Source organism: Mobula birostris, chromosome 2 (genome assembly GCF_030028105.1).
Source record: "Mobula birostris isolate sMobBir1 chromosome 2, sMobBir1.hap1, whole genome shotgun sequence".
Taxonomy (NCBI): domain Eukaryota; kingdom Metazoa; phylum Chordata; class Chondrichthyes; order Myliobatiformes; family Myliobatidae; genus Mobula; species Mobula birostris.
The window spans coordinates 229,175,929-229,202,180 of NC_092371.1; the positions used below are offsets into that span (position 1 = coordinate 229,175,929).

General features: G+C 42.3%; 1 protein-coding gene across 1 annotated transcript in view; it reads right to left on the bottom strand.

Moving 5' to 3' along the window:
* Nucleotides 1-2,703: 2,703 nt before the first annotated feature.
* Nucleotides 2,704-26,252, bottom strand: part of pkib (protein kinase (cAMP-dependent, catalytic) inhibitor beta) — a 139,512-nt gene continuing 115,963 nt past the window's right edge. Inside the window, exons 2-3 of the mRNA XM_072251585.1 lie at nucleotides 5,985-6,159; nucleotides 2,704-3,327 (exon numbers count right to left, since the gene is read on the bottom strand). Coding sequence (XP_072107686.1) covers nucleotides 3,248-3,327; nucleotides 5,985-6,132 — 228 coding nt within the window. The 5' untranslated portion in view covers nucleotides 6,133-6,159 and the 3' untranslated portion in view covers nucleotides 2,704-3,247. The remainder of the gene's footprint in view (nucleotides 3,328-5,984; nucleotides 6,160-26,252) is intronic.

The following is a 26,252-nucleotide window of genomic DNA, read 5'->3' on the forward strand; positions in this document are numbered from 1 at the left end:
GCACAGACAATGAATGACAATTTGTCTCTGAAGATTTCCAAAGTTTTGTGAAAAACAATGGAATCAAGCACTTTACAGTGGCCCCCTACCATCCATCCACAAATGGCTTGGCAGAAAGATTTGTACAAACATTCAAGAAAGCCCTCAAGGCAAGGAACAGCGAAAATCGACCACTACAACACAAGATAGACAACTTGCTCCTTGCCTATCATAATGCAGTACATGCAACCACTAACCAGACTCCAACGATGATGTTTCTGAACAGGAACCTGAGGTCCTGCATGGATCTTCTCAAATCAGATGTACGGCGTGATGTGGAGAACAGAGAGTTCAAACACTTGAATGCTAAGTCAACACAGAGCTTCAGTGTGGGATAATCAGTTCTTGCACGTGGTTACCGGACTGAAAAATGGCTACTGATGTATAGAGTGGAGGTGGGAGAGAACATATGGAGATGTCATGTGGACCAAATCCTGGATGCGTGGGTGAAAAACACAACAACACCTTGACCAGACTCTCATGACATAGAAGCACATCATGTGGATCAAATCCTGAATGCTCAGGTGAAAAACACAACACCTTGCCCGGACTCCCCGGACATAGAAACAAACACTCCTGCTGTGACCACATCAGCCTCATCCACAGATGAGCCTGTCATCAGTGCTGAGGACCCACCTGATGTACCTGTGGAGACTCATTCCCCAAATCAAACGTTTCAAGTCAGACGTTACCCAGAGAGGCAGAGAAGACCTCTCCAGAGACTTGAGTTATAAATGGGTCTTAGACCAAAAGTAAAAAAATGTAAAAAAAAAACAAAAGAAAAAAGGGGCTTGTTATAATTTGATATTATTATGTTACTTTGTTATGATTTGATATTATTAAGTTACTAAATAAACAAATGGTAGGCATTTGTATGTTAAGGGTAGATATATTTGTTTAGCATAGTGACCCAGTAAAAAAAAACAGTTGATACACTATTAAAATCAAAGGGAAGGAGTGTACTGTATGGCCTACAGTATAATAAGGGACTACTTTATGTTGTAGGGGCATGTCATTACATGCGCTACTAGGCATGTATTGAGCATGCGCTATTAGGCGCATATTGATCTATATGTGTGTGCCGAGTTCGGTTTCTGCCAGTAAAGAACCATGAACCTTAGCTTCCCCCCTGCAGTATTTTTATTAATAGCATCGTTGTGTAACCAGGCCACATACACAACAGTTTCAATGAGATCTTCTCTCATTTTTCTGAATTCCAGTGAGTACAGTCCCAGGCGACATAATCTCTCCTCATAGTCTAACCCCAACATCTCTGGAATCAACCTAGTGAATCTCCTCTGCACTACCTTCAAAGCCAGTATATCCTTCTTCAAGTAAGGAGACCAGAACTGCACAGAGTATTCCAGGTGTGGCCTCACCAGTGCCTCGTACAGCTACAGCATAACCACCCTGCTCTTAAATTCAATCCCTCTGGTAACGAAGGCTAAGATTCCATTTGCCTTCTTGATAGCCTGCTGTACCTGCAAACCAACTTCTTGTGATTCATGCACAAGCACTCCCAAGTCCCTCTGCACAGCAGCATGCTCCAATTCTTTTACCATTTAAATAATAATCTGCTTTACTATTTATTCTTCCAAAGTGGGTGACCTCGCATTTACCAACATTGTATTCCATCTGCCAGACGCTTGCCCATTCACTTAATTTATCTATATCTTTCTGCACTCTCTGTATCTTCTGCACAATTTGCTTTTTCACTCAATTCTGTATCATCAGCAAACTTAGATACACTACACGGTCCCTCTTCCAGATCATTAATATATATCTTGAACAGTTGCAGGCCTAGCACACTGCTCACCACTGATTGCCAACCAGAGTAGTACCCATGTATCTCAACTCTCTGCTTTCTGTTGGTTAGCCAATCCTCTATCTATGCTAATACATCACCCTCCAACTCTATGCATCCTTATCTTATGGATAAGTCTTTTATGCGGCACCTTATTGAACGCTTTCTGGAAATCCACGTTAATAATGTCCATCTATTCCTCTCTACCAACTGTGCTCGTTATATCCTCACCCTTAACCCATAACCTCCAGTTGTAGTCCCATACAAATTCAGTGTTTGCATTTACCCTATCTATGCACCTCATAATTTTGTATACCTCTATCAAATCTCAGTCTTCAATATTTTCAGGAATCACGTCCTAACCTATTCAAACTTTCCTTATTCAGGTACTCAGGTACTCCAGCCCTGGCAACATCCTTGTAAATTTTCTTTGCACTCTTCTCAACCTTACTTACATGTTCCTTGTAGGTGGGTGGCCAAATCTGCATACAATATTCCAAATTAAGCTTCACCAACATAATTTCAATTTCACAATAACATCCCAAATCCTGTACTCAATACTTATATTTTGAAGTCCAATAAGTCAAAAGCTCTCTTTACAACACTATCTATCTGTGGCAGCTCAGTATGGATCTGTATTCCCAGTTCTACTGCACTCCTCAGTGCCCTGTGAATTAATACCTCTGCAAGTGAAGGGACTATTAAGATAATTCAAGATCACTGAGTGTTGGTGCATTAAAATCATGGCATATACATATTCAGTTTACATTAACAGTTCTATGGATTTTTTTTTATAAAAATGACAGAAATAGCCAAGTTAATTTCAAAAGGAAACTGTATATTTAAAAAAAAATCACATCTAAAAGTTTTCTTTTACAATTGTCATACAAACTAACAGCAGTTTTAAATCAATATCCAGTGAAACACAGGCTGAAATTTAAGAATACCAGAGACAGTACAACATTATTAGGACAGTAAGTTGCAAGTGGCATTAATTATGATTACCAGCTATTAATACCACTTTCTGGGAACTATTGCTAAAATTATGATCAGAAAATAAATCTTTCAAGACTTTTAAAAAATTACATTGCAAATCACACATTCTAGTCTCATCTCTCAGATACAGGGTTAGCTATATATATATACTTTGAATGGATCGTGTCAGCGTCACAGAAAGTGGCATGAGCCAAAAGAGATATGGAAATTAGAAGCAATGTAAATAAAATGGGTTGTTCAATTTTTATTTAAGTATTTAATCAAATTTCTCCTTGCTGACACAACAGAGTTAAATATCAAGGTTGCTTCAACTTGAAGTTGCAATCCCTGGTTTTAAACTTTTGTTTAAATTGGTGCTCCTTAATGCCTCATGAAAATCATACACACACATTGTAGTTCGGTGACCCGTTACAATGCATCACTCTTATCTTCACGTTCTGGGGATTTGGGTGGTGCTTCCGATGGAGATGTTTTTCCTTCTCCTTCATCTGGGATTAAACCAAGAACAAAAGGAAACATTAAAAATACTTATTTATTACTTTGAATATGCACTCAGTGGCCACTCTTTTAGGTACACCTGTACACCTGTTAGTTAATACAAATATTTAATTAGCCAATCATGTGGCAGGAACTCAACGCATAAAAGCATGCCAGCTATATCAGAATCAGGTTTAATATCACCGGCATATTTCATGAAATTTGTTGTTATGCAGCAGCAGGACATTGCAATACATAATAAAAAAACTGTAAATCACAGAAAATATATATACATATTTTAAAAGTTAAATATGTAGTGTTGGCACATGGCTAAGTGGTGGAGGCATTCGTCTAGTGATTTGAAGGTCGCTAGTTTGAGCCTTGGCTGAGGAAGTGTGTGTGTCCTTGAGCAAGGCACTTAACCACACAATTCTCTGTGACGACACTGGTGCCAAGCTGTATGGGTCTAATGCCCTTCCCTTGGACAACATCGGTGGCATGGAGAGGGGAGACTTGCAGCATGGCAACTGCTGGTCTTCCACACAACCTTGCGCCAGGCCTGAGCCCTGGAAACCTTCCAAGGGGCAAATCCATGGTCTCATGAGACTAATGGATGCCTATAAATATGTAATGCAAAAAGAGAAACAAAATAGTGAGGTAGTGTTCATGGGTTCAAAGACATTTTAGGAATTGTATGGCAGAGGGGAAGAAGCTGCTTCCGAATCATTGAGTGTGTGTCTTCAGGCTCCCGTACCTCCTCCCTGATGGTAACAATGAGAAGAGGGCATGTCCTGGGTGATGGGGGTCCTTAATGATGGATGCCGCCTTTTTGAGGCATCACTCCCTGTAGATGTCCAGGATGCTGGGGATCCTGTGCAGCAGCCAGTGAGAATGCCCTCCACAGTAAATCTGTAGAAATTTGCAAGTGTCTTTGGTGACATACCAAATCTCCTCAGATGCCTAATAAGTTATAGCCACTGTCGTGCCTTCTCCATAACTGCATCGGTACTTTGGGCCCAGGATAGATCGTCAGAGATGTAGACACATGCAATCAAAGTACATTGGCTGCTGATCATTAAGCCTTCTGCAAGTGCCTGGACAATCTATGGTTCGCCATTAGCATATATGAAGAACTGCACAATGTTTTGAAAGAAATCAGAGCATCTAGAAGTGTGTGGCCCTCTGGGCAGTTTAAATTCTATTGCATCAGAAAATCCTCAGTACAAAGGCAGGAATTACTGTATTTTGTAATTGAAATTATTTTTGAACAAATTTGTCCCATAGTATTTCAGCTGAGGTAAGTAATGTGTAATGACATTACCCTTTTGTCAGAGGGTGAAAATATATTGTTTCAGATTGCTGTAATTGTTTGCTGCCTCTAAAGAACAAAAATATGCCAGGAATTATGTGGCAATTTTATCACTTCACACTTTGTTGTAAGTTGAATGTAGAATAGGTTAAAGAAGATTGACATTCCACAATGTGAACTAGAGTCTCAGAAACTCTGTGCAGTGCAGGCCCCCGTTCTTCATTCAAAGAATGCACTTTACACAGCACGCTGTTGGAGCAATGCTGCCCGGATAATCAAAGACATGACCCACCCAGCCAACACACCTTTCATCCCTCTTCCCTCCGGGAGAAGGTTCAGGAGCTTGAAGACTCGTGTGGCCAGATTTGGGAACAGCTTCTTTCCACCTGTGATAGGACTGCTGAACGGATCCTGACCTGGATCTGGGCCGTACCCTCCAAATATCCAGACCCGCCTCTCTGTTTTTTTTTTGCACTACCTTACTTTCCATTTTTCTATTTTCTATTTATGAGTTATAATTTAAATTTTTAATATTTACTATCGATTTGTAATCCAGGGAGCGGGAAGCGCAGAATCGATTACCGCTGTGATGATTGTACGTTCTAGTATCAATTGTTTGGCAACAATAAAGTGTAAGGTAAAGTAAAAGTAAAGATGAGAAAGCACAACCAAAGAGCTTCAAGTAATCATGTGCAAGAGGCCGACATGCAAAGAATTCCGGGAAGAGTATTTCCTGTTCAAACTTCTCCCAGTTTATTCTTATGTAACTCAAAACTGAGCTGAATAATCTATGGAGAAATTCCAACTTTCTGTCCCTCCCTATCCTTTCAATGGTATGGTGAAAATTTTAAATCAGGGACATAAATGTACTGTGCTGGGACATCATCACAAACCTCATGGTGTCAGGTTCCTCTTCACACACTGAAGCACATATTCAAGGTTAAAACATACCTGAACTACCTGTGACACTTCGGTAACAGACATGGTAGCTGAAAATAATTTAACAATGCATTATATTGTTGTTTAATGTATTCATTCACTGGTGTGTACTGTCAACGCAGGTGCTTGTTGTTTTGGTCGAGGCATATCTCCACCTCACCACCCAAAAAGGCTTAGGATAAGGCAAAAAATCAATGAACTAGATGTTTTTATATGATAATGGGGCAACATGGCTTTTTCTTAGTACTGTATTCCAAATTCATTTAATTACTTAAGTCAAATGCCCAAGATGTCATGGAAATGGATTAGAAACTGTTTTCTCTGGATCAGTGACCCAGAACTCTTATTGGTAGTCATTAACACTACCACCCCTCATTTGTTTGCGTGTGTAGGAATTCAATTGCTTTACCAGTTACCTACCTATGTTCAGGGATAGCGCTGACAGTTTCTGTGGTAAATCCACTGAACTGCCTCCTGTTGGAGAGCCCAGGATATCAGGTAAGGCATTTCTGCGGCCCGTCCGGCCCGATGAGACAAAATCTGTGACAACAGGCTCCACATCAGTCATTTCTGAGTCGTCTCCTCATAGCAACAGCTGAAAGGAAAGAAGAATTGTGAAACAGTGGCATTTGATCATTGGACAAACTCACTCAATAAACTCAATCCCCTTCTGTTCCAGGTGGTGGATCCTGTTTGTTAATCTCTCTGCTTTGGCTGGGTCCTGTCACTTTAACATTTAAATCATCTGTACTCCTGCAGAGACATCACAGCAAATTGCGATTTTGTGCAATATTCCAAAGTGGTTAAGTTGTTTGAAACTTTTCCTGACACTTGTTTATTTATTTATTTACATGCTTATTTATTTATTGAGCTGAGTGTGGAATGGGTCCTTCAGGCCCTTTGAACTGCACCATCCAGCAACCCCTGATTTAATGCTAGTCTAATCACGAGACAACTTACAATGACTACCAGTTTACCGACCAACCAGTAGGTCTTTGGACTATGGGACCAAACCGGAGCACATGGAGGAAACCTATGCAGTAATGGGGAGAACGTACAAACTGCAGTGGGAATTGAATTTGAGTTGCTGATACTATAAAGCATTGTGCTAGCCAGTACACTACCACGCTCCCTCTGAAGTTTTGATTCCACTGACTTCAAACGTCAGCCATCAATTCTCCATCACCTGTCCTATGCCATGACAAAATATCAAACTCAATCTCACTTCACGGGGCAAGGGTGAGAAATGGAACTACCTGTCTCATGAAGCTTAGTGCTCTGGGAAACCCTGAACTAATATTTTCTTATCTGTGCTATCTGGAGGAAAGTGGTTGATAAGCTGACAGGGAGAAAATGAGTAAACACAGAGATTTAGAAATATTCTCTTTCTACAGGTTTTTTAAGACGTGTGGATAAACATAATGCTCCAAGGGGACCACAACCTTGTCGTTGCGTTTGAAGGCTTCAGGGCCTCAATGACGTGGAGAGCAAAGCTGGCTGGAGTCAGGGCTTTATGTTTTGGCCCATGCAGACAGGTTGAAGGGTAGAAGACAGACTAAGAGTGGTCCACCAGTCCTCCAGGTTTGGGTCAGGACCCTGACCGGTAAAACAAAACTTTTGCGGAAACAGCAATGAAGAATCCTTCTGCATCTGAGTGCGACAGTATTCCTGAGTCTCCACCCACGACTTGCATGACTGACAGTAGTGAAAACTGAGAGAAAGCCAGTGACATGATGAAGAAAGCCCTGAACACCACCAGAGAGTGAGGACCTTCACTGCTGCCCTAAACGCCAGCAGCTTAATGTAAGTAAAAGGATGAACATAATCTGATTCTTTCCTCATTTGTTCACCAAGTGTGGTCTTTACTGACCAGAATCGCATTTATTCAACATCGTTAATAGTTCCTGCACTGAATGGTATCATTTCAGAGAAGATTTCACAAGCATTCCAGATCAGAGTTTTGCCCCTAAGGTCATTTACAAATCAGATATGATTTTAAACATGGTGATTATTTCAATTATTTCAAATGCATTACGTCATCTGAATGTAAATTCCCCAGCTTCCGTGAAGGACTGAAACTTGTAGCTCTGAATCAATCACAATTCACTATGGGACACCAGATGGTTATTAACAATAACTTAAACACGAGGAAATCTGCAGATGCTGGAATTTCAAGCAACACACATAAAAGTTGCTGGTGAACGCAGCAGGCCAGGTCTAGCAACACACATAAAAGCTTCTGGTGTCGAGCAACACTGCGTCCAGTGCTCCCGATGTGTATACTGCATCCGGTGCTCCCGATGTGGGCTTCTATATATTGGCAAGACCCGATGCAGACTGGAAGATTGTTTCGCTGAACACCTATGCTCTGTCTGCCACAGAAAGCAGGATCTCCCAATGGCCACACATTTTCCTTCCACATCCCATTCTCATTCTGACATGTCTATCCACGGCCTCCTCTACTGTAAAGATGAAGCCACACTCAGGTTGGAGGAACAACACCTTATATTCCTTCTGGGTAGCCTCCAACCTGATGGCATGAACATTGACTTCTCAAACTTCCGCTAATGCCCCACCTCCCCCTCGTACCCCATTCGTTATTTATTTATATACACACATTATTTTTCTCTCTCTCTCCTTTTTCTCCCTCTGTCCCTCTCACTATAGCCCTTTCCCATCCTCTGGGCTTTTTCCCCCCAGCCCCCTTTTTCTTTCTCCCTGGGCCTCCTGTCCCATGATCCTCTCATATCTCTTTTGCCAATCACCTGTCCAGCTCTTGGCTCCATCCCTCCCCCTTCTGTCTTCTCCCATCATTGTGGATCTCCCCCTCCCCCTCCCACTTTCAAATCTCTTACTAGCTCTTCTTTCAGTTAGTCCTGATGAAGGGTCTCGGCCCGAAACGTCAACTGTACCTCTTCCTAGAGATGCTGCCTGGCCTGCTGCGTTCACCAGCAACTTTTATGTGTGTTAATTAACAACAACTGTTGTTCTTCCTCTGCCTTGTGGTACATCGGGTGGTAGCCTTGCTGTTTCTTTAGTATTTGTCAGTTTTTTACAAGACCGAGGTACTTGCTAGACACTCAACCCAGTACGGATGGAAAGTATGCAAGGAGCCGGTCAGACTTGAACCCAGGACCACTCACCTTGAAGCCAGTGCTAGTGCCACTACACCACCAGCCAGCTAATTCGCAATAATAAATGGCTAACAATGGATCTGTTGCGTTCTGCAATCAGGAATAACAGCAATTCCACCATATGCACTTAACTACAACTTGTAAACAAGACAAGTGGTTATTTAAATTTGATAAAATAAAGTTCTCTCAAATTTAGCATCTGCCAGTTGGACATTCTGTCATGAATCTAAAGCCTCCATCATTTGTACAGGCTGGAGACTCAGGAGAGAAGTACACTGAGCTGTGACTTATGCTTTAATATTAGTAATCTATCATAAGTTCTGCAGTTTACCTAAAACTTTCTGGACTTCAGTTAAACTGCATATTCAACTAATAAGAGATCAACTCTGTGTAATGATAAACTTTGGTTATTTTGGTTATTTACTTAAAACTGGTTCACACCTTTGTAAAATCTTCAGTATAGCCTTTTCATGAGAAGGTCCAAGGCACTTTTGCATTTATTAAACAACTGTGCATTATATTGAAGTTTGCAATTTTTGCAATATATTATGAGCTGTCACAGTTCTTTGTCATATTTTTCATGACTGTAATGTGACATGTTGACGTAAGGCCAGGTTTTGTCTACCTTCATTCAATTTTAATCAGGGTAGTTGGATTGAATTCCTTGGTTTAATTTCTAGATGAAAACAATTCTGTAGCAAGATGGTCAATAATTTTAATTAGACAAAAACATGGTACAGCAGTATTTAAATAATAATAGATTAAGAGTAGATCTTGGGAAGTTGCCACACAAAATCAGTGAATAATTTTATCTTCATGCGCAGCAGTAGAGAGCATCCCAATATGCTGCAGCACTGTCTGGTATGGATACTGCACTGTGGCGGACAGGAGGCGCTACAAAACCACCCAATACATCACTGGCTCCAGCCTACCTGCCAACAAGGACATATATACAGAATGCTGTTAGAAAAAAGCCAGCTATATTATGATGGATCCTGCCTATCTGGCTTACGGACTGTTTGTCCCTCCATCTGGGAGGAGGCTTCGTAGCATCAATGCCAGGACCAGCAGGACTCAAACAGGGTTACTTTCTCCAAGCAGTAAGCACCTTCAACCAATAACCCAGCCTTCCACAGCCCCACCACCACTACTTTATCATTTCCCTTGAGAGTCACCTGAGGTACAGACACTCCTGTATCTAGCATCACTTTATGTACCTGGGGTGGCATGGTAACGTAGTGTTTAACACAGTGCCTTAAGACTGATTTATACTTGTGCGTACCAGCTTACGCCGCAGCCTATGCAAGTGGGCTACGCCGTTGTGAGCATTTATACTTGTGCGTTGGTGTGCCTGCAATTCACCTTCAAAATGCTAGTTGGCGGTGGGGTTTCTATGCCACTGTGTTGAGTTTCTTTGCGTTGAAACTCAACACGAAGAAGCTCGAACTTCAAACAATGGCGACTGAAACTGAAGGAGGGTGAATTTTCTGTGCTTGTCCGGCCACTGAGAGACATGGACGAGGAAATGTATTTCAAGCAACACACATCAAAGTTGCTGGTGAACGCAGCAGGCCAGGCAGCATCTCTAGGAAGAGGTGCAGTCGACGTTTCAGGCCAAGACCCTTCGTCAGGACTAACTGAGGGAAGAGTGAGTAAGAGATTAGGTATTTCAAATGTATTTCAAATATTTTTGGATTTCGGCAGGTAGATTTGACGATTTGGTTCATCGTCTCCAACCATTTATTTTGCATCAATGTACGCACAGAGACTGGCAACCACTATTCGAGTTTTAGCTTCAGGTGGAAGTGAACAGGCTGTAGCAGCTAGCTACAAACTGGCGTCAAGCACAGGGTCCTCCATAATTTCCGAGGTCTGTAAAGCTTTATGGAAAGCATTGCAGCCAGAGTTCCTTCGCTGCCCTTCAGTCGCCCAATAGCAACCTATTGCAGCATAGGAGGAAATGCGATGCTACCAAGTGGACCAATCACAGTCGTTGCGACGTGTAGTTACATTTTGGGAGAGGTACGCATTAAGCTACGGTGTAGGGTTCAGCGTAGAGTACAGCACAGGGTACACGGCTACACCGTACTTACGATGTACATTTGATGTACAAGTATAAATCAGCTTTTACAGTACCAACGACCCGGACTCATTCCCGCCGCTGTCTGTAAGAAGTTTGTATGTTCACCCCGTGACTGCATGGGTTTCCTCCGGGTGCTCCAGTTTCCTCTCACAGTATACTTTATACTTTATTGTCGCCAAACAATTGATACTAGAACATACAATCATCACAGCAATATTTGATTCTGCACTTCCCGCTCCCTGTATTACAAATATTAAATATTAAAAATACTAAAAATAGTAAAAATTAGTAAATATAAAAATTTACGTTATAAATCATAAATAGAAAATAGAAAAATGGAAAGTAAGGTAGTACAAAAAAACCGAGAGGCAGGTCTGGATATTTGGAGGGTACGGTCCAGATCCGGGTCACGATCCGTTCAGCAGTCTTATCACAGTTGGAAAGAAGCTGTTCCCAAATCTGGCCGTACGAGTCTTCAAGCTCTTGAGCCTTCTCCTGGAGGGAAGAGGGATGAAAAGTGTGTTGGCTGGGTGGGTCATGCCCTTGATTATCCTGGCAGCACTGCTCCGACAGCGTGCGGTGTAAAGTGAGTCCAAGGACGGAAGATTGGTTTGTGTGATGTGCTGTGCTGTGTTCACGATCTTCTGCAGCTTCTTTCGGTCTTGGACAGGACAACTTCCGTACCAGGTTGTGATGCACCCTAGAAGAATGCTTTCTACGGTGCATCTATAAAAATTAGTCAGGGTTTTAGGGGACAGGCCAAATTTCTTTAGTTTTCTCAGGAAGTAAAGGCACTGGTGGGCCTTCTTGGCAGTGAACTCTGCTTGGTTGGACCAAGCCAGGTCATTTGTGATATTGACACCGAGGAACTTAAAGCTTTTGACCTGTTCCACATGTGCACCGCCAATGTAAATTGGGATGTGCGGTCTGCTACTCCTGAAGTCAACAACCAATTCCTTCCCCTTGCTGACGTTGAGGGATAGGTTATTGTCTTCGCACCATGCCACTAGGTTCTTAATTTCCCCTCTGTACTCAAACTCATCATTACCTGAAATACGGCCTACAACTGTTGTGTCAGTCCCAAGCCGTACCAGTTGGCAGGTTTATTGGTCATTGTGATAAGGTTAGGATTAAAATCGGAGGGTTACTGGGCGGTGAGGCTTGAAAGGGTGGGAGGGTGTGTTCCCTGCTGTATCTCTAAATAAATAAATATTATCACTCTTTGTATATGAAATATCTTGGAATCAGAATCAGGTTTATTGACACCAGCTTGTGTTGTGAAATTTGTTAACTTCACAGCAGCAGTTCAATGCAATACATGATAATAATGAAAGAAAAATAAGTAAATCAATTCCAGTAAGTGTGTATATCCATGTGTGCATATTGAATAGATTAAAAAGAGGGCAAAACAGAAATAATATATTTAAAGATTGAGGTATTGTTCATATATTATGTATTTATATTTATGTGTTTTTCTAATTATTATGTTCTTTATCTTAGTGTGCATTAGATCTGGCATAACAATTATTTCATTCTCCTTTACTCTTGTTAAATAGCATTAAACAATCTTGAATCTCTATTCACCGACTTTGAAAACGTCAGCACACAAGTCTATTGCCAGCAGAGGTCGCTGTTTATTTAGATTCAGGGCAAAAAAGTTTCTCTGCTGATTTATGGTTTGAAGGACATTCTTGCTACCAATTTGAAATAAGCATCTCAGGTTCATTCTCCACAAAGAAAGGACACTAGCAAAGGTCAGAAGTATTACAGACTGTGCTAGTTAAATATTTAGTTCCTCCTGGCTCCACTACAAGATAAGAAGTTATCTTCTGAGCTGCATCCTCCATGGCTCAGTGCCTGAAATTTTATTGCCATGTGCCTCTAACACCGACCAGAGGACTACATGGACAACACATGTCGTCATCAGTCACACTGTGAATTCTGAAACTTGCCATCTCATATTGACTTACAGAATGGGATGTGGGGCGCTAGATGAGGTGCCATCTTTCATGGAAAAAAGCCCAGTCGACATTTCGGGCCAAAACCCTTTGGTGGGACTGGAGGAAAAAAGCTGAGGAGTAGATTTGAAAGTTGAGGGGAGGGGAGAGAGAAACGCCAGGCGATAGGTAAAACTTGGAGGGGGAGAAATGAAGCAAAGAGCAAAGAAGTTGATTGGTGAAAGTGACAGAAGGCCATGGAAGAAGGAAGAAAGGGGGTGGGGTGGGGTGGAGGAGCACCAGAGGGAGGCAATGGGCAGGCAAGGAGATAACATGAGAGAAGGACAAGGGGATGGGAAATGGTGAAGGTGGGGAGGCATTACTGGAACTTTGAGAAATTGATTTTCATGTCATCAGGTTGGAAGCTACCCAGACGGAATATAAGGCGTTGTTCCTCCAACCTAAGTGTGGCCTCATCACGACAGTGGAGGAGGCCATGATTGGTCATATGGATGCCAAAGGGTTTCGGCTCAAAACTTCAACTGTATTTTTTCCATAGATACTGCCTGGCCTGCTAAGTTCCTCCAGCACTTTTCGTGTGTTGCTTGGATTTCTAGCATCTGCACATTTTCTCTTGTTTGCCATCTTTCATGTTGGCACGTCTAACCCCTCGTACTATGCCAAAAATGTTCAGTTCCTGATTTTATTTCTGCTTGCCTACATTTTTATTCATTTATTTTCCCTTATTGTCTTTCTTTTAGGGTGATGGGGCAGAGATGTGTCTCTACCAAAGGAAGTGTAAGCCACTCCTTCCCTCTGCTAGCCTGCAAATCACCCTTGGCAAAGGTATAGCACCTGCTTAGCCCCCTGATCAGGGTCATGTGAAGCAGGTGGTGAAAGGTCATTTGAGCAGCCAGTGCATATCACAAGTCCTGGTTTTGCGACCACTGACACCAGGCAGACAATCTCTGAAGGGTATGATGATGGCTGGGGTCACCCGTCTTGTAAAGATACTGCCCAGAAGAAAGTAATGACAAACCACTTCAGTAGAAAAACTTGCCAGGAACAATCATGGTCAAGACCATGACCACCTGTGTGATACGACACGACACATAATGATGATGATGACCTTTCTTTTGCTCCTTTTTTCACATTAGCTCTTTGGTAGCTTTTTTCAACCATTTTTTTCATCAGTTTCATTATCCTTCAGTTTTGATGAAGATTAAATTCAAATACCAGTCATTTTTCTTTACTGGTGCTGAAAATGTACTGTTCCATTTTCATATATTGTCTTCGTGTTTGGGTTGAAGCATCAGATGAATGGTTATAAAACTCCATTGCTGTATCTAGCAGACTGAAAGAAGCTTCTATAACAAAACAGAATAAGATGGAAAACCAGAGCAGCTCTAATTTCTTTCTCTGACCTTTTTAGATTGACATCCTATTTCCATGGTGATGATCAGATGACAATATTTTGAAAGCCCAGTAATGCCCAAAGTTTAATATCAGGTTGCATTTTAAATAAGGAGCATGCTACAACCCAGTAATGCTGAGTCACAACAACTCTCCAAACCTGATTATTCTTATTTGCCATTGCCGGCCTCTTGAGTTCCCCTCAAATTAGCAGAGGCTTAGTACTGGTCTGATAGCAGCCTGTATATCAACCACTCTTCACTCGCGAGATGCCCATGAGTGCTTTTTTTCAGTTAAAGCTCTTTAAAACATTGGAACTAAATCCCACAATTATATTTGATGCTTTGAATTCAGGGATCTTGAATTAGTTTATTTGACAATAATGATTCCTTAATTGGTTCCTTAAGGTTGTTATAGCCCGGGATAAACTCCCACTAGCTACCGGGTGCCAGAGTACGGGATGTCTCGGATCGGGTCCTGAATATTCTAAAGGGGGAGGGTGAGCAGCCAGTTGTCTTGGTACATGTTGGTACCAATGACATAGATAGGACAAAGGAGGAGGTCCTGAAGAGAGATTTCCAGGAGTTAGGAAGGAAGCTGAGAAGCAGGACCTCCAGGGTAGTAATCTCGGGATTGCTACCTGTGCCACGTGCTAGCGAGGGCAAGGGTAGTCGGATCAGGCAGATAAATGTGTGGCTGAGAGACTGGTGTAGAGGGCAGGGCTTCAGATTCTTGGATAATTGGGATCTTTTCTGGGGGAAGTATGACCTGTTCAAAAAGGACCGGTTACACCTGAACCCGAAGGGGACCAATATCCTGGCGGGAAAGTTTAATAGAGCTGTTAGGGAGGGTTTAAACTAATTTGGCAGGGGGATGGGAACCAGAATGACAGAGCGGAGAAAGGGGAAAACAGAAATAAATCTAAGATAGTGAGCAGTAAAGATGTCAGGAAAGACAGGCAGGTGATGGAGCAAATTTGTAGCCATTGGGATGAGCTGCAGTGCAATAAAGTTGCAGTGAAATCAAAGCGAAAAGTATCAAATACTGGTCTTAAGGTGTTGTACTTAAATGCACGCAGCAAAAGGAATAAGGTGGATGATCTTGTTGTACAGCTACAGATTGGCAGGTATGATATTGTGGCCATCACTGAGACCTGGCTAAAGGATGCATGTCTCTGGGAGCTGAACATCCAAGGATACACGGTGTATTGGAAGGATAGGAAGGTAGGCAGAGGGGGAGGCGTGGCTTTATTGGTAAGAAATTATATTAAATCATTGGAAAGAGGTGATATAGGATCGGAAGGTGCAGAATCTTTATGGGTTGAGCTAAGAAATAGCAGGGGTAAAAGGACCCTGATGGCAGTTATTTATTGGCCTCCAAACAGCTGCAGGGATGTGGACTACAAATTACAACTGGAAATAGAAAAGGCTTGTCAGAAGGGCAATGTTATGATAATTGTGGGGGATTTTAACATGCGAGTAGATTGGGAAAATCAGGTCAGCACTGGATCTCAAGAGAGAGAATTTGTAGAATGTCTGCGAGATGGCTTTTTAGAACAGCTTGTTGTTGAGCCTACTAGGGGATTGGCTGTACTGGATTGGATATTGTGTAATGAACCGGAGGTGATTGGAGAGATTGAGGTGAAGGAACCCTTAGGAGGCAGTGATCATAACATGATTGAGTTCACTGTGAAATTAGAAAAAGAGAAGCCGAAATCTGATGTGTCGGTATTTCAGTGGAGTAAAGGAAATTACAGTGGCATGAGAGAGGAACTGGCCAAAGTTGACTGGAAAGAGACACTGGCGGGAAAGACAGCCGAGCAGCAGTGGCTGGAGTTTATGTGAGAAATGAGGAATGTGCAAGACAGGTATATTCCAAAAAAGAAGAAATTTTCGAGTGGAAAAAGGATGCAACCGTGGTTGACAAGAGAAGTCAAAGCCAAAGTTAAAGCAAAAGAGAGGGCATACAAGGAAGCAAAAATTAGTGGGAAGAGAGAGGATTGGGAAGTTTTTAAAACCTTACAAAAGGAAACCAAGAAGGTCATTAAGAGAGAAAAGATTAACTATGAAAGGAAGCTAGCAAATAATATCGAAGAGGATACTAAGAGCTTTTTCAAGTATATAAAGAGTAAAAGACAGGTGAGAGTAGATATAGGACCGATAGAAAATGATGTTGGAGAAATTGTAATGGGAGATGAGGAGATGGCAGAGGAAATGAACAAGTATTTTGCATCAGTCTTCCCTGAGGAAGACAGCAGTATACCGGACACTCAAGGGTGGCAGGGAAGAGAAGTGTGCGCAGTCAAAATTACGACAGAGAAAGTACTCAGGAAGCTGAATAGGTTAAAGGTCGATAAATCTCCTGGACCAGATGGAATGCACCTTCATGTTCTGAAGGAGGTAGCTGTGTAGATTGTGGAGGCATTAGCGATGATCTTTCAAAAGTCGATAGATTCTGGCATGGTTCCGGAGGACTGGGAGATTGCAAATGTCACTCCGCTACTTAAGAAGGAGGCAAGGAAGCAAAAAGGAAATTATAGACCTGTTAGCTTGACATGGTTGGGAAGTTGTTGGAGTCGATTGTCAAGAATGAGGTTACAGAGTACCTGGAGGCATATGACAAGATAGGCAGAACTCAGCATGGATTCCTTAAAGGAAAATCCTGCCTGACAAACCTATTACAATTTTTTGAGGAAATTACCAGTAGGCTAGACAAGGGAGATGCAGTGAATGTTGTATATTTGGATTTTCAGAAGGCCTTTGACAAGGTGCCACACATGAGGCTACTCAATAAGATAAGAGCCCATGGAATTATGGGAAAGTTACATACGTGGATAGAGCGTTGGCTGATTGGCAGGAAACAGAGAGTGGGAATAAAGGGATCCTATTCTGGTTGGCTGCCGGTTACCAGTGGTGTTCCGCAGGGATCAGTGTTGGGGCCGCTTCTTTTTACATTGTACATCAACGATTTGGATTATGGAATAGAGGGCTTTGTGGCTAAGTTTGCTGACAATACAAAGATAGGTGGAGGGGCCAGTAGTGCTGAGGAAACGGAGAGTCTGCAGAGAGACTTGGATAGATTGGAAGAATGGGCAGAGAAGTGGCAAATGAGGTACAATGTTGGAAAGTGTATGGTTATGCACTTTGGCAGAAAAAATAAACAGGCAGACTATTATTTAAATGGGGAAAGAATTCAAAGTTCTGAGATGCAACGGGACTTGGGAGTCCTCGTACAGGATACCCTTAAAGTTAACCTCCAGGTTGAGTCAGTAGTGAAGAAGGCGAATGCAATGTTGGCATTCATTTCTAGAGGAATAGCGTATAGGAGGAGGGATGTGATGTTGAGGCTCTATAAGGCACTGGTGAGATCTCACTTGGAGCACTGTGGGCAGTTTTGGTCTCCTTATTTAAGAAAGGATGTGCTGACGTTGGAGAGGGTACAGAGAAGATTCACTAGAATGATTCCAGGAATGAGAGGGTTAACATATGAGGAACGTTTGTCTGCTCTTGGACTGTATTCCTTGGAGTTTAGAAGAATGAGGGGAGACCTCATAGAAACATTTCGAATGTTAAAAGGCATGGACAGAGTGGATGTGGCAAAGTTGTTTCCCATGATGGGGGAGTCTAGTACGAGAGGGCATGACTTAAGGATTGAAGGGTGCCCTTTCAGAACAGAAATGCGAAGAAATTTTTTTAGTCAGAGGGTGGTGAATCTATGGAACTTGTTGCCACGGGCAGCAGTGGAGGCCAAGTCATTGGGTGTATTTAAGGCAGAGATTGATAGGTATCTGAGTAGCCAGGGCATCAAAGGTTATGGTGAGAAGGCAGGGGAGTGGGACTAAATAGGAGAAAATGGATCAGCTCATGATAAAATGGTGGAGCAGACTCGATGGGCCGAATGGCCTACTTCTGCTCCTTTGTCTTATGGTCTTATGGTCTAAATGCCCCCAAAGGCTTGTGTCTCAAATAGCCTCGAATAACCAAGTCCAGCTCCTGGCCTTCATGTATTGTTAAGCTACTAAGCTTGCCGGAACCATTTCTACCAACAGGAGAAGAGGCAAAGGCAGGTTACTGGCTTCTTAAAACCAGTTGCTTTGGGCAGATGGGGCTCGTCAGCACTGGTTGGCAGCTCATCTAGGAGAAGGAGAACTCTGATCACAAACCTCTATGCTTGTTCTATACCCACTCATGGGGAAGACTTTGTGAATAAACCCCGAGGAAATATCCAAAGCTGGAATCCCAAAGGCAGTCCTGTGTTGAGTTCAACACTCACTAGCAACTCCTGCGATGCTGCTATTGGTTTCTGCCTCCAATTTAGATTCAACAGCTGCGTGGAAAGGGGGAAGCTGCTATGTGGGCAAGAGCTTGTTCTCCAAATTGTACTGCCCTGGCTTGTTTCTCATTAGGCAGCTGGAACACAACATCCATGTTCGACTCTGACCAAGCTGCAGAGGGTTGTAGATTTAGTCGGCTCCATCTTGGGTACTAGCCTACAAAGTACCCAGGACATCTTCAAGGAACAGTACCTCAGAAAGGCAGCGTCCATTATTAAGGACCTCCAGCACCCAGGGCATGCCCTTTTCTCACTGTTACCATCAGGTAAGAGGTCCAGAAGCCTGAAGGCTCACACTCAGCGATTCGGGAACAGCTTCTTCCCCTCTGCCATCCAATTCATAAATGGACATTGAACCCTTGAACACTATCTCACTTTTTAAATATATATTATTTGTGTTTTTGCACGATTTTTAATCTATTCAACATACGTATACTGTGACTGATCGATTTATTTATTATTATTATTATTTCTTCTATATTATGTATTGCATTGAACCGCTGCTGCTAAGTTAACAAATTTCATGACACATGCCGTTGATAATAAACCTGATTCTGATTCTGATTTCTTGTTGCCAAATCCTAAACATAATACAACTTTAATTTTTGAAAACAATTATCTTTTTAAGACCATAAGACATTAGAGTAGAATTAAGCCAATTAGCCCAGTGAGTCTGTTCCATCATTTGATAATGACTGATTTATTTTTCCTCTCAACCCCATTCCCCTGCCTTCTCCCCTGTAAACTTTGATGTCCTGACTAATCAAGAACCTATCAAGCTCTGCTTTCAATACACCAAATGACTGATCAAATTATGAAGACTTTAAAATAATCTAACACTTAAAAAGTTTTTTTTTAATTGCTTATGGTACACAATTCAGAAAACAGACACATGATTTATGATGCAATATTTACATTTTTTATGTGCCTCAATAAAGTCTTCACCTACAAACGCGTACTGGGGAAGGAGAAATCAATTAGCCTTGATTGGTTGTTAATAAAAGTCTTTTTGCTGAAAACATTTAAAATGCTTGCAGAAACGTCTATTAAGTAGCTTAGGAAATAGAAAGCTTAGACAAGTTTTCACATTGAATGTTTAGATACAAGTTCCCAGAAGCACTGGTTGTCAGAGAATTCTGAAAATAGGTCAGGTGGTTTGTATTTCAATTTCTAATTTTAGTAGTGTTGAAGCAACCTAGCTAATGGTAAATCAGCAATATAACCATTTTGTAGTTAATAATACTTATAAGTTATCATTTTGCCTTTAATTGTTTGAAATATATGCTGTATACTGAAACCGTTTCCAATTATACATATACTTAGTTACTGCCCTTTATGCTGCTGGCATTTAGGACAGCAATAAAGGTCCTCCATCTCTGTCTGTCCTTGGCCATCTTCTCTATTGTGGTTCAGGGTCCTCACTTATGCCTCTGTGGTGTCAAGTTGTCTTTGGTTTCCCGCATTTCCTCTGTCTTTCAGGGGTCCAGTGGAGTGCTGCCTTGATGATGGAGCTGCTTTCTCTTCTCAGCACATGGCCAATCCATCTCTAATATTTCCTCATGATGATTGTGGCCACGTCCTCCAAAGGAGTAGGGTGTGATTGGAGATATTTCTTGGCCAGAAAATACAGAAGATCTTCCAGAGGCTCATGATGTGAAATGACGACGTTTTGGTAAGATCGCTCTCTATCATTTGCCAACACGCTGAACAATACAGGAGTGTGGACAGAGCACAGCTCTGGTACAACTTCACCATGCTGTAAATGCTGTACTTGCTGGATCACCATATGTTGCTCATTGATCTGAAGATGCTTCTAGCTTTGGATGTTATCCTTAGTCCCACCATCCTGCTGAATGATGCTGCCCAAGAAGGTGAATCTGCTGGTGTTGGTAAGTCAAAGCCATATGCCTTGTTGGAAGGAGACTCTACATTGAGGGTCATGGTGTCAGGTCTTTCATTTGCAAAATAAAGCACATCCATCAATGTCCCAACAAAGAAAAAATAAACAGTTACATCACACTACTCTCTGATTAAAAGAAAGCAAATTCACTTTATAATTTCTATTTCATTACTTCAAATGAAGAGATCTGGAATGATGTTACTTTTCTACTGTGGCCTGCCTCCAATATATCATGGTTTGGACTAAGGTTACCTCTAAGTGATGGTTCCACAATAAACTCTCCGAACCTACACTTCAATTCACTTTGGACCCCCATATACATGCATGCTAACACACAAAGTTCAAAGTAAATTTATTATCAAAGTACATATGTACCACCAGTTACAACCCTGAGATTTATTCTCTGTGGGCATACTTAATAAATCCATAATAGAATAATAAGCTTTATAGAATCAATGAAAGACTGCACCAGCTTGGGCATTCAACCAGCGTACGAAAGACAACAAACTGCAAGTACAAAAAGAAAGAACTAATAATAACAAATAAATAAATAGATAGATAGATAATAAATAAATAACCAATAAATACCAAGGATATGAGTTGAAGTGGTCTTGAAAGTGAGTCCATAGGTTGTGGAAACATTTCAATGATGGGACAAGTGAAGTTGAGTGACAATATCCCCTTTGGTTCAAGGGCCTGATGGTTGAGTGGTAATAATTGTTCCTGAAACTGGTGACGTGAGTCCTGAGGCTGTTGTACATTCTTCCTGATGGCAGCAGTGAGAAGAGAGCATGACCAGGGTTGTGGGGGTCACTGATGATGGATGCTACTTTCTTGTGACAATAGATGGTGTAAATGTGCTCAATGGCGGGGAGGGTTTTACTGGCGATGCACTGGGTCATATCCTCTATTTTTTTGTAGGATTTTCAGTTCAAGGGGTTTGGTGTTTCCAGGCAGTGAAGCAGCCAGACAATATATACTCCACCCACATCTATAGAAGTTTGTCGAAGTTTTAGATGTCATGCCGAATCATCACAAACTTCTAAGGAGGTGGGGCGCTACCGTGCTTTATTCATAATTGCACTTACGTGTTGGGCTCAGAGCAGGTCACCTGAAATAATAACACTGAGGAACTTAAAGTTGCTGACCTTCTCCACCTCTGATCCTCCAATGACGACTGGCTCATGGACCTCTGGTTTCCTCCTCTTCAAGTCAATAACCAGCTCATTGGTCTTCCTGCCATTAAGGGGTTGTTGTTGTGGCACCACTCAGCCAGATTTTCAATCTCCCTCCTATATACCGATTCGGCCCACTACAGTGGTGTTGTCAGCAAACTTGGATATGGCATTGGAGCGTGCTTGGTCACACAGTCTTAAGTGTAAAGTGAGTAGAGCAGGGGGCTAAGCACACAGCCTTGTGGTGCATCAGTGCTGATGGAAATTGTGGAGGGGATGTTGCTGCCCATCTGAACTGACTGGAGTCTGCAAATGAGGAAACCAAGGATCCAATTGCACAAGGAGACATTGAGGCCACGGTCTTGAACTGTAGTCAATAAAGAGCATACTGATGTTCCAAGGTTCCGTGAAGAGCCAGTGAAATGGATTCAGTTGTGGACTTGCTGTGCCAGTAGGCAAATTGGAGAGGTGATTTCTCCGGCAGGAGTTGATATGTTTCATCATCAACCTCTCAAAACACTTCATCGCCATGGACGTAAGTGCTAGTGGATGATATTCATTGAGGCAGGTTACCATGTTTTCCTTAGGCCCTGGTATAACTGAAGCCTGCTTGAAGCAGTTGAGTACCTCAGACTGCCGAAGTGAGAAGTTAAAAATCTCAGTGCACAGTCTGGCCAGTTGATCAGGACAGGTTTGTAATATTCGGCAACATATCCCATCTGAGCTGGATGCTTTCCGTGGGTTCACCCTCATGCAAGATGCTCTCAAGTCGGCCTCAGAGACTGAAATCACAGGGTCATCATGAGCTGTGGCAGTTTGTGATAGCTCCTCCAAGTTTTGATGGTCAAACCGAGCATGGAAGGCATTGAGCTCATCTGGAAGCGAAGCCTTGTTGTCACCTATGTTGCTTGATTTCACTTTGAAAGAGGTGATAGTATTCAGACATTGCCACGGCTGTCGAGCATCCTTCATTGCTTCAAGTTTAGTCCAGTATGGCCACGTTGCCTGTGAGATAGCTTTCTGGACACCTTACCTGGCTCTCTTGTAACTTTCTTGATTGCCAGAATTGAGTTCCTCTGATCTCGCCCTCAAAAGACTGCAGATCTCATGGTTCATCCAGGGCTTCTAGTTGGGGAAGATGCTGAACAATTTTGCGGGGACAAGCTCTTCTATGACTGCTTTTATAAAGTCCATAACAATTGTGGTGTATTCTTTCAGATCCGCAGATGAGTCCTTGAACATGGCCTGATGCAAGGCCACGCTTTTGTCTTTCACCACCAGCTCTTTGTTGTCCTAATCTCTGGAGCTTTGCCTGTGTGCAGGTAGGGCACCCAAGTAATCAGATTTCCCTGCTTCCCGAACATTACCTACCCCTCCAACTACCTTTGTATCATCTGCAACCTCGACCACAAAGCCATCAATTCCATCATCCAAACCATCGACATATAATGTGAAAAGAAGTGGTACCAATACCATCCCCTGTGAAACACCATTTGTCTCCAGCAGTCAACCAGAACATGCCCCCTTTATTTGAACTATTTGCCTCCTATCAATCAGCCAAACTTTATCCATTATAGTAACTTTCCTGTAATACCATGGGCTCTTAGCAACACTCACAACACGCTGGAGGAACTCAGCAGGTCGGGCAGCATCCGTGGAAACGACCAGTCAATGTTTTCGGCCAGAACCCTTCGTTAGGACTGAAGACGGAAGGGATAGAGACACTATAAAGAAGGTGGGGGGAGGGTTGGAAGGAGAAGGCTGGTAGGTGTCAGGTGAAAAACCAGTAAGGGGAAAGATAAGGGGGTGGGGGAGGGGAAGCAGGGAGGTGATAGGCAGGAAAGGTGAAGAAGGAATAGGGGAAAGCACAATGGGTAGTAGAAGGAGGCGGAACCATCAGGGAGGTGATAGGCAGCTGGAAGGGGGGGCAGAGTGAAACTGGGATGGGGGAAGGGAGGGGGAGGGTTCTCCAACTTCGGGTAATTCCCTTCCCCTCCTGTTCCCTCATCCCAGTTTCACTCTACCCCCTCCTCCAGCTACCTATCGCCTCCCTCATGGTTCTGCCTCCTTCTACTATCCATTGTGTTTTCCCTTATTCCTTCTTCGACTTTCCTATCTATCCCCTACCCCACCCCTTTATCTTTCCCCTTACTGGTTTTTCACCTGGAACCTACCAGCCTTCTTCTTCCCACCCTCCCCCCACCTTCTTTATAGGGCCTCTGCCCCTTCCCCCTACAGTCCTGACAAAGGGTTCTGGCCCGAAACGTTGACTGATCGTTTCCACAGATGCTGCCCGACCTGCTGAGTTCCTCCAGCGTGTTGTGAGTGTTGTTTTGACCCCAGCATCTACAGAGTATTTTGTGTTTACCATGGTCTTTTATCTTGTTAAGCAGCCTCATGTACAGCACTTAGTCAGAGGACTTCTGAAAATCCAAGTACACAACATCCACTGACTCTCTTTTGTATATCCTGTCAATTATTTCCTCAGAGAATTCCAACAGATTTGTCAGGCAAGCTTTCCCCTTAAGGAAACCATGCTGACTTTGGCCTACTTTATCATGCATCTCCAAGTACACTGAAACCTCATCCTTAATAATAGACTTCAACGTCTTCCCAACCACTGAGATCGGGCTAACTAGCTTATAATTTCCTTTCTTCCGCCTCCTTCTCTTCTTAAAATGTGGAGCGGTGGAGCGACATTTGCAATTTTCCAGTCCTCCAGAACCATTTTAATGCAGAGAAGAGTGAGGTGTTGCACTTTGGGAGGACCAACCAGGGTAGGTCTTACACAAAGCATTTTCTACCGGGCCGCGAGGAAACGATATGATTTGGTGATATGAAACTATATGAGTCAGCTGCACCTTTCCTCATTCCCTGTCACGCACTGTTGAACTTGAAATAACCTACCAAATCATACCAAATAACACATAAAACCTAAAATAACACTAACATACAGTAAAAGCAGGAATGATATGATAAATACACAGCCTATATAAAGTAGAAATAATGTATGTACAGTGTAGTTTCACTTACCAACAGCCTATAAAAAGTAGAAATCACGTATGCACAGTGTAGTTTCACTTAATAGAATCAGGAAGATTAAGCCAAAACCAATTTGTAGAGAAAAAAATTGGCATGTACACGCATGCGCATGTCATGCATGTGCACACAGGTGCCCGCACAAGGCTTCATGGTCATGGTAGTCTTTCTCGGGGTAAACACAAGCGTCGCGTATTTGACTGCTACTCTTGTACCTTATTTGGGAGTGAGAAATTTGGCAACCCTACTCTCACCTCCCCCCCCCCACCACCCCCCATCGGCCAGTCCGCAAGAATATTGTCAATATTAAGCCGGTCCGCGGTGCAAAAAAGGTTGGGGATCCCTGTTACACTATGAGTGGCAGAGCACTGAGGAGTGTAGTAGAACAGAGGGATCTGGGAATAAGGTCCATAATTCATTGAAAGTGGAAATAAATATATTCAAGACACAGTTAGATGGGGTTTTGCATAACAAGGGAATTAAGATTTGTAGGAAAAGGCAGGTAGATGGAGCTGAATCCAGGGTGATATCAGCTATGATCGTATTGGATGGGAGAGCAGGCCTGAGGAGCCAGGAAGCCTACTCCTGCTCCTATTTCTCATGTTCTTTTAGGCAGAAAGTACAAAAGCTTGATAACACATGTGATGAGACTCAAGGACAGCATTTAGACCACTTTTGATTGGTTCCCTATGATCATAAGTTGGACTCTTGACCTCTCGTAATGGCCTTGGTCCCTATTTTCTATCAGTTTTCTCTGTAGCTGTAACACTTTATTCTGCATTGTTTTAGTTTTCCCTTGTGCTACCTCAATACACTGTTGTAATGAAGTGAACTGCATGGACGATGTGAAAGACAAATGTTTCTCTGCTCCTCGGTAACTAATTTACCAAATTTCTTTCCTTTAAGTTAATGATCAGAGAATTTTAAATTCTGTTCCAAAACCATTTGACGATAGTGAGCCATCAAAAGTTAGCAAGCTGTTTGGGTGGCTTTCTGGTCCTAGAGCCTGATGATATATTTCTGAGGCCTGCATCCCATGGAACAACCCTCAGCTAGACTAATGCCACAAATTGCACATCAAAGCAACATCAGGGCAATCCAGCCCAAAATTGCTTTGAAGGTCAACTGCTCAAAGAGAATACAATTTACACATTCAGTGATTCTTAAAATATTATAGTATTATAAAATGATGCAGCACAGAAGAAAGCCATGTCTCCGTGTCAACCTTTTAGGAAGATTTATTGAATCCTTCAATGGATTATGGAATACTGCCCATCTAGAGCACAATGTATTTCAGAGCAAATGTCTTAATCTCAGTTTTGGTTCATTTTCCACTAATCATCGATGCATTATCTCTGGTCATTGAACATGTGATACTGGAAACAGTTTTCTTTTTATTTTATTGCCTCCAGATGAGGATTATTTTCTTTGTAGCGTTCTTTCAAAATAAACGTTGTTTTGTACACCTTAATCTATTTGCCCATCACTTCTGTTTGATAGTCCAGTTATTAAATGAACATCAGTTAAATAAATCCAGAAGTTATTTCTCAATGGATACACACCGAGCTCAGTATTTACTCCTCATGGCTTTCCCTCCACCAAAGTGTCATGAACGAAAACAAGTTGTTTTTCACTCATTTTCATAAATTACGTGTTCTGTAATGAATTAAAAATG